We start from the raw sequence: 18,552 nt of genomic DNA on the forward strand, positions 1-18,552 counted from the left end.
CAATTCAAGCAAGAGGGGAAACTCACTAAGCAAGCCAGCAAGAAGCCTGCATCTACCTTTTCCTTTGTTGACCCTGTTCCCCAGTGTATCATTTTGAAAAGGCTTTTTTGACAAGATTGCAAAAGAGAATGAAAGCTGGTGGACAAGAAGTATTTACAGAGATCTATTATAAATGTCAGAAAATCCTCCTGGAACTTGTGCAAAAGGCTGGGTTCTACATAGCTGGATACAGAGATTAGCCTACTTAGCATATTAGAATTGCTAATAAGGACTCAGAAAATGGAACTGATTGCATGGTGTGCAAGTTTGCAAGCAACAAAAAGACCAAATTAGCAACTGAATAATTAAGAAAGGCAACAGATATTTCCATCTCATTCTAAAACACATAACGTGTCAGTAAATTCCATGCATTTCCAGCTTTAGTAGGCTTTCAATGGTTGGTACAAATGGGCAGGTATCAGATCATGTGACATATGTACAAATCAATGAAGTGTGGGATTCCTGGCATTAAGGTCAGTTTGCCTTGGCCCCTTGAATTCACATATAGCATAAGGCTCATTGGGCAACTCTTAGTGATTTCAGCCAATGGAGAGGCGCGGCTTGCGAGCATATACCTAGATGCTCCTCCCCCAGCCATGCTTTTGCCAGTGGCTGATGACCTATCTACTCTCTCTCTCTAGACATCCCGGGATTAGCCAGGCACTGCTGAGATACAGCAGGATGATATTTTTTTTACCTCCTTGGATTAGCTATAAGGAGAGTCCTTTTTCATAAAATCATAGTGGAGGTTGGTTTAAATAGGCCTGGTTGTTTGACTGTTTAGGCCATAACTGATTTGGCAGGGATACACTGGGCTCTCACAGTAGGTAAGAATGATCAGCAAGCATCACTGGCCATGCAGCAAGGTGTGATTGGGAAGGAGTGCCCTTATTTAATAGTATGACATACAGGGCTATTTTTGGACAGGAACACACAGGAACGGAGTTCCAGCGGGCTTCAGAGTTGGCCACACCCACTACACCCAAGCCAAGGGAAGGCATAGGGGTGTGGTCTAATATACTAATGAGTTTCTGCTGTTGGGTGTGGCCTATTATGCTAATGAGTTCCTGCTGGGCTTTTTCTACAAAAAAAGCCCTGATGACATAGATCAGTTTATTTAACTAAAATAATTAAACCCAAGCTGTTGTCTATTGTCTTCATTTGTGGAGTGCCTGGGGCAAAAGATAGATGAATCATGTCCTATAGAATATGCATAGAAATAATAATAATTGCAATGTAGGGCTGAAGAAAATAAACTGATACTACATAGTAAACTCCCTCTGTGCAGCATTTATTTTGTAAAGTAGTTTATAGTTTTAGCAAAAATTTGCAATGTGCCAAAATATACAAATTGAAAACTTAAATATTTTCCCCAAGAATTTTTTTTATTGCCGTAAAAGCCAATTCCTTTTTGGCACAGTAATAGAAATGGGGCAGTTTAATTCAAAATAACTTCTAATGTTACCTCTTTGTCCTTGCGTGAGCTGATAAGCTGCAAACTAACAGTTGTCTATCCCTGTGCTATCATTTTTTTTTAATCTTGCCTTTCCTTCAGGGAGTTCAGGATGGTGGTTTACTAATGGTCTTCCTTGCTCCACCATGCGTTACAAGAAAACTGGATATCTAAGCTACAATGAGAAAGTAGTTCTTACCTTCTTCATTCATAATATAACTGGATGAAACACCATCAGTATCACTAACAGCAACAGAATATGTTCCCAAATCATCTTTGTCGGGCTTTAGGAAATATAATTTAGAACTAAAAAAACAGAAATAAAAAATCAGTGGTTTGCTGTAAATAGCAATAACTTCAAAATACAGTTTTCCAGAATTTCTATAAAAGGATTATCCAACTTACTGATCTCCAATTGTTTCCACTTTAAACCTCTCATGATCCTCTATCTCGTCATAGAATTTACTCCAAGTAAAATGAGAAGCGTCAGTAATTTCTTTGCAGTCAAAGGCAAGGTAAATATTACCTTCTTCATCCACACCTGATGAGACTTCCTTGGTGTCTGTAATATACAATTAGAAATATAATTACTGAGGGGGGAAATCACATCTACCAAGTTTTATTCAATTTAGCATTTAAGCATGTGCTTACAATCTGAACAGTTTTAATTTATTCAACATGTTGTAGACAGAACAAAGTCACAGCTGGGAAGAAAAGGTTGCGGTTTTTATTTTTTGTGATTTCAACAGGAGAATATGGGAAGCCAGTTTGCCTAGTATCATGTTAAGATACATCATAGGTCCTTTTTGCACTCATAACTTACTGCAGAGTATTCAAGCAGTCACTCCTTTAAACCTGACTTCGGATTTCTGAGCCTTCTGTTTGCAACAGTCTTACACCATTTGTTGTACTTATTCTGCAGCTACAACCCCCCCCCCAACTTTTCTAAATTGGGGTGGAACATCACTTGTGATGTGTGGTGGGCAGTGTCCAATTTTTTAAAAAAATTATGCAGTTGCCCCATCGCAGTTGCACAGTAGTGTCCAGCAAGCACCTTCCATTTAAATCCTCATAGTTCATGGTTTGCACACACCTTTTAGTATGTTGAATGATAAGGAACAGAAAGGAAGGCAAAGAAAGGTGGAAAACCCACTGTTGAAACTGACCATACGTCCCAAAATTGACAAGGAGCTGAGAAGCCCCATTTTATATATTGCCAGGCACTTGGGGAGACGGCAGCTCAGTCTTTCCTGATTAATAATTTGTTAACCCAGAAAACCTAGTTTAGCACAAAACTAATTTCACTAAACTCATCCTGCTTGTAAAAAAACCACAACCCTTTATTTGATGGGGAAAGTAAGCGCCAATGAAAGGGGGAAGATGGTGGAAAGTGAAGAGTGGGCAGAATGAACTCAGTGTTCAAGGGAGTGGGCTCCAATGGGTGGGGAAAGGGAGAGGGAAATCCAAGGGAAGCTGTATGCTTATGAATTACTGTCAGCTTGGAAGAGGAGCAAGGGGGGGGAATTGTCACAAAACCATTTTCAGAAAAGCTGGGGAAACCGCAAATGGAACGTGAAATGAGAGCTGAAGGGATGAAAATCAATGCAGAACTTTAAAAGAAACCCAGCAGACACGCAAGTTGAAAGCGGGGGTGAGGAAATGCAGAACGAAAAAAATACTGCAACGGAGAGGCGCTGTGAAAGTGAGGAAACCACCAATGCACAAAATGCCAAAGGTCGCGATCAGACAGGCAGTTCAATCTGCTGTTGCCCCACCTCTAATAGAGCCAGATTGTTTTTTTTACTGTTATGTATTGAGCCTAAGCCATCCCTGAATGTGGACCTCGAACTGGGTGAGCTTGCTCCCCAAAAACAATCGCTGACCAGGATCCTGGAATTGACCTATAGATAAGCAGTGTACTGTAAATAGCCTATCCTTGGGAGTGAGTGTGTGTGTGTGTGGGGGGGGTGTTTCCATGCTTTATAAGCAGGGCTCAAACCTTGCTGGGTGTCCTTGTGTTTCTGAAATCACTAAATAAACTAGAGCTGATCAGTGCAATGCATCCAGAACTCAATATTTAACACTGGCAACGAAAGTGGGATCCTGTTGAGCCAGCCCAGGCAGCTCCCACCAGCACCGCATCGTGCACTGAGCTCCAGTGCCACGTGCATTGCATCACTCTCGGGACCATGGCTGCCGCTCCAGGACACTTCGACGCATTCGATACCACCACAGAAGACTGGGAGTCCTACAACTCCCAGTTCGAGTTTTGCCTTGAGTTTTCTGAGATTGAGGAGGCAGAAAAGAAGCGTGCCACCTTCTTCTGAGCCTGTGGATGTTCGACCATCGAGATTGCTCGCTTGCTGACTACTCCTGTGGAACTCAAGAACACCGAATATAAGATGATTTTGGACCGGCTGAAGGAGCACTTCTCACCAAAGCCATCCATCATCATTGCCCGCCACACATTCCACACCAGGAACCAGGCCACAAATGAATCGATCCCAGCCTACATTACAGCGCTCTGACAGATTACAAGACACTGCAACTTCCACGACCTCGAGGATGCGCTCTGAGACTGGCTGGTATGTGGCCTGTGGGACAAGTGGATTCAAAGAAAGCTCCTCACTAAGGAAGACCCCAAACACAAAGAGGCCATGAAATTAGCCCTCACTGTGGAAGCTGCCAACCAGTTCACAGCAGAGGTCCAGCGAACAAAAAGCCCATCATCATCGAGGAGACCTACCTCCAAAGAAGAGGAAGATGAGGTCCTGCAACTAAAGTGACCTACCTGCTACAGCGCTCGCCCCTCTGCTCCACCAGGCACCATCGACACTGTCACACTGACGTCATGCGCCGTGGGGAACCCCATGAACGGAGATCCTGCCATTTCCCGGATGCCATGTGCAGGAGCTGCTGAAAGGTCAGCCACATTGCCCAAGCCTACCGTTCCAAGGGAAACCCAGCATCCACACACACAGCGAAATTGCAAACCACCTCTGTCCACCAGCAGCAGCAGGTGCTGAACTTGCTCCGGGACACCTCTAACAAAATTACAGTGACTGTTCTTATTGAGGGAAACCCTTGTAAGATGGAGCTAAACACCAGGTCCTCCATCTCCATAATTTCAAAAGACACCTTTAGGAGAGACTGTCCAAGGGGTGGCCCTCACCTTAGGTCTGTTGGTTTCACTTTGAGGGACTTCCAACAGAATGAAGTGGCCATGAAGGGGGTGGGCAAGTTCTGAGTACAGTACCAGAATTTTGATGGACTTTTGGACTTGCTGGTGGAGGGGGGCAGGTGCACGAGTCTCCTAGGACTAGCCTGGTTCACACCCTTGGGGTTTCGAGTGACTGGGGTGCACCACGTGGTTACAAAAGACTTTCAGCGTGTGTACGACGAGTTCCTGGCTGTCTTTGATGGGATACTCAGTTGCTACACTGGACCCCCCCCCATCTCACTGCAGCTCAACCCAGAGGTGCGGCCCATATGGCTAAAGGCTAGGTGCGCCCCATTTGCGTTGAAGCCTAAAATAGATGAGGAACTGGATCAGTTAGTAGGCCAAGGTGTTTTGGAACCAGTCCCGCATGCCCTCTGGGAAACCACGATTGTTACACCCATTAAGCCCAACAGGGACATCCATATCTGTGCAGACTACAAATGCACCACAAACAAGGTGATGCAGGACCACTCCTACCCGGTTCCAGTAGTCAGTCATGTCTTGACCTCTCTAGCGAGTGCCAAGGTTTTCGGAAAGTTGGACTTGGCTCAGGCCTACTAGCAGCTACCGGTGGATGATGTGACCACAGAGGTCCAGAATATAGTGATACACAGGGGTGCGTTCCAGGTATGGCAACTTCAGGGCCAGCGTAACCCCAGGAATTTCCCAGAACCTAACTGACTTTCTCCTTAAAGGAATTCCTGGGGTTCAACCCTTCACTGATGACATTTTGACTGCCGCACCCACAGACGAGGACTTCACCAGTAGACTGCACACCGTCCTGCAGCATTTCCAGTCAGCTGGCCTCAAGGTGAAGCAGGAAAAGTGCCTCCTCGGGGTTCCACAGGTTGAGTTCCTGGTATTCTCAGTTGACATGGAGGGAATCCATCTGGCCCCAGACAAGGTGCATGCCATCATCAATGCTCCCAAGCCAACCTCCAAGCCAGAACTCCAGGCCTTCTTGGGGCTCCTGAACGTATATCACTCCTTCCTGCCCCACAAAGTTGTACTCATGGAACCACTTCACCACCTCCTCGACAAAAAGGCCCTGTGGGTCTGGGGCCAGAAGCAAGCCACCACTTTCCAGGTCATCAAGGAGGTGCTCACCTCCAATGCTGTCCTGGCCCACTTTGATTAGATGCAACCCGTCATCCTCACATGCTTCCCCGTACAGTGTCAGAGCCAACCTTGGACACCAGCTGCCAAACGGACGGGAGGTCCCCGTGGGTTATTACTGCTGCACCCTGTCTTCAGCCAAGCACAACTACACACAAATCGACAAGAAGGTGCTGGCTATCATTATGGTGTGAAGGGGGACGTGGTAGCTGAGCTGCATCCCTTCAATGTTCCTGCTATTCCGACTGAAGAATAACTATTTGCTCTCAAAAAACAGTCAATCTTGGAATAAACATCAATGCCAGGTATGGGAAGGACTAGAGGAAGAAGGTAGTTTAAAAAAAAAACCCTTATAGGCCCCCAAGGAAGGCTAACACTGACTCTGAACATTTAGACCAAGAGACTTCCCTATTAGAGGAAATGGTGGTGGGGGGAAGCAACTCTGACCAAAGCTATCAGACTGTGATTTTACATGCCCTGACTGAGATAAAAGATGAAATTAAAAATGAAATAAAGACTCTGAGCGGGGATGTGGGGCAACTGAAAAAAGAACTTGGACAGTTTAAACAACCAATTGAACCTATAAATAAGAAATTTGACGAACTCACCACAGCATTGAAGTTGACGGAGAAGAAGGCTGAAGCAGTGTACCAAACTGCAAAAAAAGCTACAGACGATGTGAAGGCGATAAAGGATTTTGAGATGTGGGCCAAAAACAAAATTATACTTCAGGAAACTAAATTAAGAGAAAGGAAGGCCAAACTTCATGGAGTCTCAGCAAACTATTGTTTGACAAAAAATCTTACTGCAGCTTTAAATAAATGGCTCCGGCAGACTCTTCTCTCAGCAGGAGAAGCAGAGATTTCTGAAGAGATCATTACCTCTGCCTTCCAGTTAAACATCTCCAAAAAGGCTCCTGAAGATGTCTCTCCTGATATTGCAATAGAATTCAAAGAGGTATGGACGAAAAATAAACTTTTTAAACTTGCGAGGGAAAAACAGGGTCTGTGCCTTGAAGACACGATCATTTCTTTGTATGCTGACATTCCAATCGAGGTACTTATCGTGAGACGAAGGCTGCGAGAAACAGCGAAGGCTTTGAGAGCCCAAGGAATTCAATATAGATGACTCCCACTAGGAAACCTGGTGGTCAATTTAAGTAACAAAACTCTCACTGCTTACAACGAGATCACTGCCAAGAAATTACTGGATGCAGTCACCAAACAAACAGATGGAGGCATCTGAAAGGGGACAATACGATTTGGTAATAGTATATAGTTTAAGTTGAGAGCAATTAAATTGAGTATAAGCAGGGTATGTTAGAAACAGTTGATATTCTAAGTTGTAATTATTTAAAAAAAGAATAATATAGAAGATGAAATGTTATAGCTAAGGGCATAGCAAGGAGGTGAAGGGTGTGCTCACCCCAATACCTCTGATAATAGGGAGGAGGATATCCTCCTGCTGTAGAGGTTCCCTCTTCAGCACCCAATATTGGAGGCAACCCCATTCAGCTTTCTTTTCTAGCTACAGAAGGTAGATTACTATTAAAGATTGAGTGAATAAGAACGGAAGTTTGTAGAAGGAGTAAGAATGTACTGAAGATTGAGTGGATGTATGTATTAAGGTTTAGTATAAGAGTTTGAGGAACTTGTATGGTGGTTTAGTAAGCAGGTAAGACAAGGGAATAAGAAATAGAGGATACAAATAGGATTGGGATTAAGTTCTATCTGTTAGATAAATTGATGGAATGTAATCTCAATGTTTTTTTCGTTTGCTTGAATTTTGAAAAGGAGTATACTATACAAGAAATGAATTATGATTATAAAATATGTAATATATACTCAATAAAAATATTAATGAAGAAAAAAAATTACAGGGGTGAAAAAATTCCATGACTACCTCTATGGACGGCCATTCACCATCCTACTGGGTCTGCTGGGTCCAGATTGCCAGACCCCCCAGATGCTCTCGCCTCATGTGCTGCGCTGGTCAATCTTCCTGGCAGGATACCAATACTCCCTCCTCCACCACTCAGGGAACGTTATGGGACATGCCAACACCCTCAGTCACCTGCCGCTCCGCTCCTGCAATCCCAATCCTGCTCTTATGCATGAGATCCTGCTCATGGAGGAACTTCCCAACCACCCTCTGCAGTTAACTGGCGTGTCCCACCACACCGTGAAGGACCATATCGTCTCCCGCGTTTTGGACTGGATGGTGAGGGGCTGGCCCACCAGCCGGGTGGGCCCAGAATTTGCAGCTTTCTCCTCCCACTGGGACGAGTTATCAGCCCACAAGGGTTTCCTACAGTGGGGAAGCCAGGTGGTGGTGCCCACTCCTTTGCGCCAGCAAGTGCTATTGACTCTGCATGAGACGCATCCCGGAATTGTGTGGATGAAAGTGCTGGCCCAGAGTTATGTATGGTGGCCAGGCATGGACAATGAGATAGAGGCCTGGGTCAAGCACTGTCAGGCCTGCCAAGAAACCCAACCCAAACCGCCCACAAAGGCCTGGGTCAAGCACTGTCAGGCATTGCCAAGAAACCCAACCCAAACCGCCCACAGCACCAGTGCAGCAGTGAGAGTCCACCTGCAACCCGTGCTCCCAAGTACACTTGGACTTTGCTGGCCCCTTCCAAGAGCAAATATTCTTCATTTTGGTGGACTCATACACCAAGTGACTGGAGCTAGTGCCTCTCACCTCCACCTCCTCCAAAGCAGCAATCCGGGCCCTCAGACATCTTCAGCACATATGGCTTTCCCAACACGGTAGTGACTGACAATGGGACAGCCTTCACCTCAGGGGAATTCCAAGTATTTATGGGCCGCTACATCATCCAGCACTTCCGCTCTGCTCCCTTCCACCTGGCCACCAACGGACAAGTGGAGAGGATGGTGCAGACCACGAAGGAGTCACTCCAGCGGATCACCCATGGAGACTGAGACCATAGACTTGCAGCCTTCCTTTTTGGCCACAGGGTGACCCCAAGCACCACCACTGGCCACAACCCAGTGGAACTCCTCATGGTCAGGTGCCTAACCACCCGACTGGACAGACTCCACCCATATCGAGCTTCGGAGGATTGCCAGGCAGCGGAGAACCAGGAAGCACCCAGAGATTTTTTTATCCCAGGTGACTCCATCTACACAAGGAACTTTTTTAGCGGTCCTGCCTGGGTTCTCGCCAATGTCCTCAGAGTTACCGGGCCTCTGTCATATGAGGTATCAACCAATGATGGTCAGGTTCTCCATAGACACATAGACCAGCTCTGCCGCCATCTACTTCCAAGTGACCCAGAGTCACCATCAGCAGTGGCAGAAGACTACGAGGGACTGCTGCAACTGCAGGAGCCAGAGACCGCGAGTGAGTTTCAGCCCAACCACGCACAACCCGGTCACCAGGGGGGTGAAACACCAGACCAATCAGCCAAGGACTCTCCAGACATTACGCCAGCCCCACAGCCTTCTGCCAGCACCACACCAGCAACTGTGGGCTCAGATCCCATAACCACAACCCCTCAGCCAAAGCCGCGATGTTCAACTCAAGAATGTCATCAACCAGCATACCTAAGAGACTATGTTTTCAGGAAAGGTGTTTTTGCCATATATATTATGAAAAAAACACAACCCACAAACAGTATTCAAACCCACCAGAAAAATACAACAGATGCTACGATCAGCAAAAGACAGAAGAGACCCCCTTACTTCTGCAGGAGTATACCACATACCATGCAGTTGTTGACAAGTTTACATCGAGACCACACAGCATAGCATTCAGACAAGAATAAAAGAACATGAAAGACACTGCAGACTTGGCCAACCTGAAAAATCAGCAGTGGCTGAACATAGCCTAAATCAAACAGGACACGGTATTTTGTTCCAAGACACTGAAAGGCTGGACAACACATCCAATTACCATGTCAGATTACACAGGGAAGCCACTGAAATTCATAAAAATAAACACAATTTCAACAGAAAAGAAGAGTTTAAAAATAAATAGGGCATGGTTTCCTGTCCTGAAAAACACAAAAGGCTCTACATCTGACAATAGCACTACAGATAAGATTAGAATTTCAACAGCCAATCCACATACAAAAGAACCTCCTCAGGAAACAGGAAACCTCCTCAGGAAACAATCCATATACAAAATAACCTCCTCAAGAAAGCTCCTCCATTAGCATTAGCCTGGGGAACTCCTACAAGATAATGACTCAGCCTACCCAACCTTCTGGAGTAGATATAAATTACCTGCCTACCATTTTCTTCTCACCTTGACACAGAGAGTACTTTCTGTGTTATACCTTTGAGGATACCAGTCACAGTTACTGGCGAAACGTCAGGTTCTACAATGCCAAGACCACAGCAACACAACCCGGAAAATCTACAGCAACTAATGAACTCCGACCGTGAAAGCCTTCGACAACGTATTAGTCATTTAGCTAAAGGAACCCTTTGTATCCAGCCCATCAAATGTAACACCATGGCTTCAGTCCAACACTTTTTCATCCAATGTCACCCATTTCCTCTCCTTCCTACACCCCCCCATTCTCACATGGGTTTTGCCCCTGCAGGTTTCATGATTTTCTACATAGTCTTTTTGGAGACCCTATCTTCCCTTATTCACTAGTGAAAAAGCTGGCTGGATTTATCCCTGTATTTTCATACCTGGTTTAGCCTGAACCAATACAGCTTCAGAAACATCAGATGCTTTGCCAATCCCAGCATCGTTCACAGGACGAACTCGAAATACATAGGTATTCCCTTCCTGTAACTCGGTAACCTTGAAGGAGATACACAATAAATTATAACAAATGACTAAATTCTAAAAAAATAAACATATCACATAATATGTTTTTCTACCTTCAAATAACGGTGTGATGTTGGTTTCTCATTGCATGTGATCCATTCTTCACCTTCTTCATGCTTGTAGTCCACAAAATATCCACTAACAGGACTGCTGCCAATGTAAATAGGAGCTTTCCAAAGAATCACAAGGGATGTGTTCCTAACCTCACAAAATGTAAGGTCATAGGGAGGACCTAAAGCATATGGATCAGCAGAGGAGACCAGCAATTTAGTCAAACAGATCTTTCTCATAAACCTTATATTTTTTATCATTCTTCAGTAAAAGTAGTGGATTTCCCCGTATATTTTTTAGTCTACCATCTCCTTCCTGACACAATTTCATTCCATACTGACTGAATACCAGTGAATTTACCAGTTGGTCACTTATCATAGTCTGTATGTAAACCCTAAGCAATTGATTGTCTGCAATGTTTTACTGCACATCTTCACAATTCAGCAGTCTGAAGTCAATCTGAAATCTTGAAGAGGACAAAACTGGTGAAGTTTTCCTCCTAATTTTGTAGGACAATGCTAGAATCTAGTTTACAAAGTGGTTAGGCACACACTGGAGGGAAAGTCGCCACTTGACACATGTATATATCTGTTTTATTAATTGGTGTTAAAGTGTAATATGCTGGAATAACATAGATATCTAAATAGAACCTTGTGGTTTCATTCTGATATAGCAAATATTTTAGTAAGAGCATTCATGTATGCAAATACTATTTGTGTGAGAGAGGGTAGATATGAATGATTACTTACAAAGCAGTATTATGCCATTATTCTGATGTACCAAGCTATACAATGAGTTTGGAATCAACCCTTTTATTGATTGTGAATGGTTCGTGTCCAGCTATATTGATTTTGCTGTTTCCACATCAGTAGTATATATGAAATGGAAATTAGGAGTCTCCATTAAAGTTCTCCAAAATAACAAGTACATTTATTTTTTTTATTCTTAGGGGACTTTGTATCTACTTGCTTACATTTTGTGACACGGTACTTTTCATGTGAACAAAGCAAGAAATGCTGTAGCAGAGAAAAAACCTGAAAGGATTATTGAACAATAGTTCTCTTAATTCCAGCTATAAACAGATAACTTGTCCATGTCTTTCCATTCTGCAAATCTGAAGTTGTACGCAGTAGTTAAATTTCTATACAGCTAAATTTCTGTACTGAAATAGTCCGTGAAACATGTCTCACCACAGTATTAAAATATCCCCATATTCATTTTTGTACCCAAGTATTAAAATGCCTATATATTCATATTTCAACCAAGCAGTAAATATTCAGCGCCATCCTAAGCAAAGTTGTACCATTCTAAGTCCACTGAAATAAAAGGTTTTAGAAAGTTATAAAAACTGCTTAGGATGGCACTGATCCTCATCATTATTCCATAGTATTTACATATCCTTATTCAAGAACAACCATAGCAGGTTTGGGCTGGCCTTCAAACTTAATTTAATTTAATGGTGTCTTATTTTAAAAAGTGAACGATAGAATAGTGCATATATCAATCCAACATTTTCTGTAATTCAAAGGTCTGGAATGAAATGTAGTATGACATATACAAAAGATGGCATGTTTGTCAAACAGAAAGAAAGACTGTGAAGTAGAAGTTAGAGAAAAGCCTCCAAAAACTAAGGAACAATGCCCTTGATATCAGCATAAGAACTACTGCATCCTTTATAAATAAATCAAAAGTCAAAGCCTAGCTGCTAAAAAACACATCTCTAAAAAGTAACTAGCAAATAAACAAAATACATTACTCAGAAAGTGTTTAGTTTTCTTTGGTTTGTAACAAACCCCAAATTTAACAATATTTTAAAGTCCAAATGTCAGCTTAGGACTACCTACTTTGTAGGACCAAATGTCATGCCAGAGGTACTTACTGGCAGGATCAGTTCCAATGTGTAACTGTAAGTTAGTCAGTGTTAGTACACCTAAGGCTTAGGGAAATGGGAGCACCTGGTTTAGGTGGCAATTTCCAATTGATCTGGGACGGGGATTGGAGAATTGAACAATAAGATACAGTCCCAGAGGCAGAGAAGTCAGCTCATCGAAATCCATGAGGAGGAATGCTGGTGAACTGTCGGAGTACACACGTTTTGCTGCAGGAGGCTTTGACGAACCGAGAGAGCCGCAGCCAGGACTTGGTGAATTGTCAGCCGTGAGTTATTGTCCGGGGGCAGGTTGTTTTGAAGACCAAGTGGGCCTACAATCAAGTAAGCTTTGGGAAGGAAAACCTTGAAGCAGGGAACTGAGCAAAACGAGATAGAAGTTCCCGGGAAAGAACCAATAGCAAATCCTTGTTAGAACCAGCTAGCTAGCAGAGCGAGATAAGATTGCCTACTGTCTGTTTTATGTTAAACTCCCCCCGTTTGTTTTAACCCTTGTGAATAAACCTTATATGTTTTTATAACTGGGAGTTTGAAGGATTATTGGACAGTGAGGCCGGTTTGGACCCCTCTGCACTTCTTTAAAGGCTAAACCAGGCAGCTTTAGGAAAAACAGGGGCTCAGAACATTGAGCACGCTACCTAAACTATGTTGAGTCCCTGGCATACGCAGAGACCCAGATTCAGAGGGCCTACGTAGCTCAGAAGACAGGAGCAAGCGTATGATACCAAGTAGGACTCATATTAGTTTGCTACTCCTTACCCATGGAGAAGCTACATCGAGCAGACTCTCAAAAGTGAAGGGCAGTAATCTTTTAAACAAACAATAAACAAACAAACATATAAATAAGCATCCTAGGGCGATATTCAGTTATTTGACCCATCAGGACTCTTCTGACAAAAAACTTCCACAGACTAGGCAACCATATGGAATTTGGCGTGCGGAGAAAGGGAAAACACGCCATTACTGTATGATGCCCACTGTGGTTAAAAATCTAATGTAATTATTGTCACTGCATGACAAATGTTAAACTATAATTAATTTTTTTAAACTGCATTAATGTTATGAATAGCCATATTAAATATATACATATTAGTATATATAATAACCGCGGCCCGATTGTTATTGGCCAAAAATTGGAAATCAGACATATTACCGACTAGAGAAGAATTAGTAGTGAAAGTGCTAGATTTAGCACGAATGGACAATCTGATGTTGCAAAACAGAAATGATAAAGTATACAATAAAAGATGGTCTAAGGTATATGAATGGATAGATAGGTTGAATGTATGAGACTCAACATTGTATGTTAAAAGTGTTTTGTAATGTTTTGTAATGTATATATGCTAAAATCCAAATAAAAATATTTACAAAAAAAATATGTTATGAATAGCCAGACTACTCACCTGGCTCTGGCATTGTCCAGGCTTCACATCTGAAATGGTCACTGGGCTCCGATGCCTGTCCTATGCCAGCTATATTTGCAGCAGCAATTTTGAATTCATAATATGCCTTTTCTGTCAAATCCTCTACCTTTGCAGAACAGTTGACATTAAAAAAAAAATTAATGCAGACAATATTCCTGTGTCTTTTCTAATAGTTTTAAAATATTCAATCCATACATTTATTCATATTTAACTTCATTGCCATTTGAAGATGAATGGGGAAAAGTCTTGCTCTAACTGGATTTATAAACATTGGGACAAGTTCCATAAGGGTAGTTTGGTTGGTCTATTGCAATTTTTAAAAGAAAAAGTAACTTAGGATACTTAAATGGGTAGGTTTTGAGGTGCAAGATTTTTGTGGGAAACAGTACAGAGATGTCCATGCAAGTTCATCTTAGAATAAAATCATTACAACATTCATTGTTATTTTGTATGTATATATACACATACACACACACACAGGTAGAGTTGTACCAAGAGACCCAATTAGTTATGAGCCATGACAAGAAATGTATGAAAGGAGAGGAGGAGAAATGGGTGCTATTGAATTCAGGCTCCACTTTGTGGTTGTTCCCCCCCCCCCAGGATTCTTCCCCTCCCCCTCCCAATTTGAAACATTGGTAATGTTAATGAATGGACCTGTATTTGAAAATATGGTTATTAAGCCTAGTTCCACTTAAGAGTCAGTACATTTTTAAGAAGGCTGTATGGTCACTGGACGCACCCCTGTCATTTTCTTCCCATTACCAACAGAGTCTGTTATCACCAAAGTCCATACAGTGCACAGGGATTATAAAGTCATAACACTGTATTCAGTTAGAGTTGCTGTGTGTTACAGAGCACAAAACTAGCAAGAGAAGTATTGGTGCATCATTATGGCAATTCGGTAAAAGCTACTTTTGCTTTACTTAGGTCCCGTTCACACGCGGCGATTTGGGCCAGTTGCGGGCCAGTTTGGGGGCGGATCAAAGCAGCGCGATCACAACACCACATCTGGGAAGCGTTCTGCTTCCGCACCCGAACTGGCCCAAACCCGGGAAGAACCAAGCGCAGTTCGGCCGGCCCCCAGTTAGGGCTGTGTTTTCTCCCCAGCGTTTGATCGCGCCGGGGAGAAACGGCGGCGCGGCCGGGGGATCCGTGAGATCCCGCCGCGCCGTGTCAACATTGGCGCGGCTTTTAAAAGCCGCGCCTTCTACCGCCTTTTCCCCTGCGTGTGGCAGGGGCCTTACTAAGGAAAAAGATAAATCTATCAACCGTGTTGTTTCTTGAATGGACTTACTACATGTTGAGGTGGACAAAACACTGGGATACCTTGCTTGCTACTCTTTACTGTGCATTATGTTGATGTAATGTTTTCTTTGATGCTGATGGAACTCTAATTTCTATAAAAGGCAAGTTGCTGTACAACATGAACTAGTATAATGTCACACCAATCCAGAAGAATAGAGAATTAACTGGCCATCATAAATGTATAAATCATACTAGGCACCATGTTGCCCATTTCTGCCATATATTGTTTCTGCCTAAGCAATTGAAAAATTATCTGTCTTCTTCCATTTGGACAACTCACACAGCTGGATCATGAGTAACCTGTGCTTGTGACTCAATATAGGAATGGCTAGCTGAATCAACACATGGGGGAATTTCAGACAGCTGATATGTTCTGGTTCAGGAACTGTTCACCAATCATTTCAGACAGAACGATTTTAGTAATAGTTCCCTGATGGAATATATTTCCCCTTTCAGACAGAAATGCTTCTGTCCCATTCAGGAACCGTTCCTGAGCTGTTTTTACCTCAAACTGCTTCCAAGCAGTCTTCAATTATTTCTACCACTCCTGAAGTGCTACAGGGTGCTGTGTAAAATGCCCTGTAACAATTCCTCCAGTGACGAGGTTTTTGCGCCCTTTTGCGCCCACGTGGGAGATCTCCATCTTTTTTTCAAAAATGTTCTTCTAAGAGCGCTATGGCATTGTAACACAACCCCAAAGCAGCGCAATAGTGATCCCATTGTGATGCCTGGACCACTGAAATACATGAGATCACTACATCTGGGGAGAACAGTTATTTCAATGGAGTACAACGCCATGGAGTCCTCCTTCCACAGCATTCACTTTATGCCTGGGAGCTGATATCTGTAGGCAGGAGATAAACTGTAACTCTACAATGCCCCCTCTAAACTGTGGAGTTCTGTGAGCAAAAAATCCACTTTGTGAGCTACTGGCATTAAAGCTGTGAGCAAGTAATTTGGCTACTGCATAAATTAGTTTGCTCTGAAGCCATCCTTCCTGAGTTAAGACAAAAATGTGTGAGCCAGAGGCTAAAAATCTGTGAGCTATCTCACACCATCTCAGTTTAGAGGGAACACTGGCTGTAAGTGCAGGGGATCCCCAGGTCCCGCCTGAACGCATGGCATTCCTATATGCTTGCCATCAAGAGGAGGATGCTGTTTGCAAGGCTGGAAGGAGCTAGTGTGGCTTGGAAAAGTGGGAGAGGGGATTTTAAAATCCTGTCACAGGGTTTGAGTTCCTGGAATTCTCCTTGGGCAAGATAGCTACTTGTAAAATGGAGGCTGGGAAAGAGGTGAACAAAAAGGGCAGCCTGTATCTCCTGTCCCTAAATACTGTGTGAGGTGGGGGGAAGCAGTTTGATTTAAGGTGCCTGAAGGAGAAAAGTTAAAGCAATAAATTTTAAAATTCCACGCAGCATGAAAGAGAATGCAGTCATGGCAAGGAAGGGGAGGGGACAGGATAGTTTACAAATCCAGACAGCATCCCTTCCGCCCTTCCTAACGTTCCAGAAATCAAAAAGTGTGTGCGTGCCTGAGCTTCTACTTGTTTTCAGGTGGCAGATGTAGTGATCGCATGTATCTCAGTGGTCCAGGCATCCCAATGGGGTCGCTATTGCGCTGCTTTGGGGTTACAGCGCCATAGTGCTCTTAAAAAAATGTTTTTTTAAAAAAAAAGATGAAGATCACTTGTGCGGGTGAATTAAACCCGGTTCTCCAGATTAGAGTCCATCGCTCTTAACCACTACACCATACTGGCTCTTTTTACTTTTCCTTCAGTAAATATTTTCAATCTGACTACGTACAACCACCAAAGTAAACAGTAGAAATAAAACAAAATTAAATCTAAATACTAAAAACTAAAATTGAAAAACAATACTGACCGTGTAAATTCTCTCTTTTGTAAGAGAAGAATTGACTTCATGCCAGTTGTGGTGATGGACCTCCCGTTTGTCTATGTAATAACCCAGAATATTTGATCCCCCACTGTATCTTGGAAGTTTCCAGCCAATAGTCATTGACTGGCCATCACAGTTGAGAAGTGTGATTCCATAAGGATATGATGGACAAGCTTTAAGAAGTCAAGCAGACAGAACATCAGACTAATGTCCAGAAATACAATAGGCTATATAAATAACATCAGATTTCTTGTCTTAAGTGGGGACCAAGCTAGACATGACAAAAGGAGAACTATGAAAGGTATCTCATTCTCATTCTTTTTTAAAAAAGCAGGCTGGGAAAAGGACATAAAATTAAGGCTTTAGCATGGAAGGAATTAACTATTTTTGCCATCTAAAATGAAATCTCCCTCCCCAAATGCCAGGGAAAACACAGAGGAACAACATGGGGGAGAGAAAGAGGAGAGAGAGAATTTTTTCTCCCTATTCCATAATATGAAAACTCTGGGACCCTAAAGAAGGTGATGGGCAACAAATTCAGGACAGACAAAAAGGAAGTACTTCTTCACTCAATGAGTAAAATTGTGGGATTCATTGCCAATAAACACATGGAGATGGCATCTCATACAGATTGTCTTAAAAGGGTACCAGACAGAGCCATGAAGGATAGATCCATCAGTGGATACTAGCCATGATAACTAAAGGTAACCTCCGCATCCAGAGGCAGTGCAGGACACCTGTGTGAAACAGAATTTGGACTAGATGGCCCACTGGGCTGATCCAGCAGGCAAACATTTTCAAACTGATTTCCCCCCCATATTTGGTGATCAATTTCTAGACTCTAGAATAGACACATGTGCTTGGCAAATGGGTTATATATTTTTCTGTTGATGAGGAATCTCCTGACTTTCCATTAATTTCTTTAAAGTTTCACCTGCAAATGTGGCAGTCCTATTAAGTGATGAAGGCAGTTGGCTAGGGTCCTGGTTATCAAACTGTTTTATTTCAAAGTTTAAGTCTTACAGAAAGTCACTTACTGAGGGCTGCTTGTACAGTTATAGGCTCAGACTCCTGAGAATTTTCACTCATTCCCACTGCATTTGCAGCTTTCACGCGGAAGATGTATTTCTCTCCTGTTTCTAAGCCATGAACTGAAAACCTAAAAGAAATAGGAAGGGGATTTTTCACGTTCAATTTATGTGCTTGGATTATGTTACACAGAGAGAATTCCAGTCCTACATATAAATCAAAAGTCGATACCTCTCCAGTAATTTCAGCATGAGACAGAAAGATAAAAGAATCTAAGGACCAAACTATGAGGATGTGGCACCATGTGTATGGTTCAGTCT

General features: G+C 42.9%; 1 protein-coding gene across 1 annotated transcript in view; it reads right to left on the reverse strand.

The window, feature by feature from the left end:
- The window catches only part of MYOM2 (myomesin 2), a gene marked incomplete at its 3' end in the record, with an annotated part of 116,842 nt that overhangs the window by 21,403 nt on the left and 76,887 nt on the right, over positions 1–18,552 (reverse strand). Inside the window, exons 17-23 of the mRNA XM_015410441.1 lie at positions 18,241–18,362; positions 17,189–17,376; positions 13,980–14,106; positions 10,691–10,869; positions 10,496–10,610; positions 1,898–2,054; positions 1,692–1,798 (exon numbers count right to left, since the gene is read on the reverse strand). Coding sequence (XP_015265927.1) covers positions 1,692–1,798; positions 1,898–2,054; positions 10,496–10,610; positions 10,691–10,869; positions 13,980–14,106; positions 17,189–17,376; positions 18,241–18,362 — 995 coding nt within the window. The remainder of the gene's footprint in view (positions 1–1,691; positions 1,799–1,897; positions 2,055–10,495; positions 10,611–10,690; positions 10,870–13,979; positions 14,107–17,188; positions 17,377–18,240; positions 18,363–18,552) is intronic.

The sequence above is a fragment of the Gekko japonicus genome, unplaced genomic scaffold (genome assembly GCF_001447785.1).
Source record: "Gekko japonicus isolate JY-2015 unplaced genomic scaffold, Gekko_japonicus_V1.1 scaffold2054, whole genome shotgun sequence".
Lineage (NCBI taxonomy): Eukaryota > Metazoa > Chordata > Lepidosauria > Squamata > Gekkonidae > Gekko > Gekko japonicus.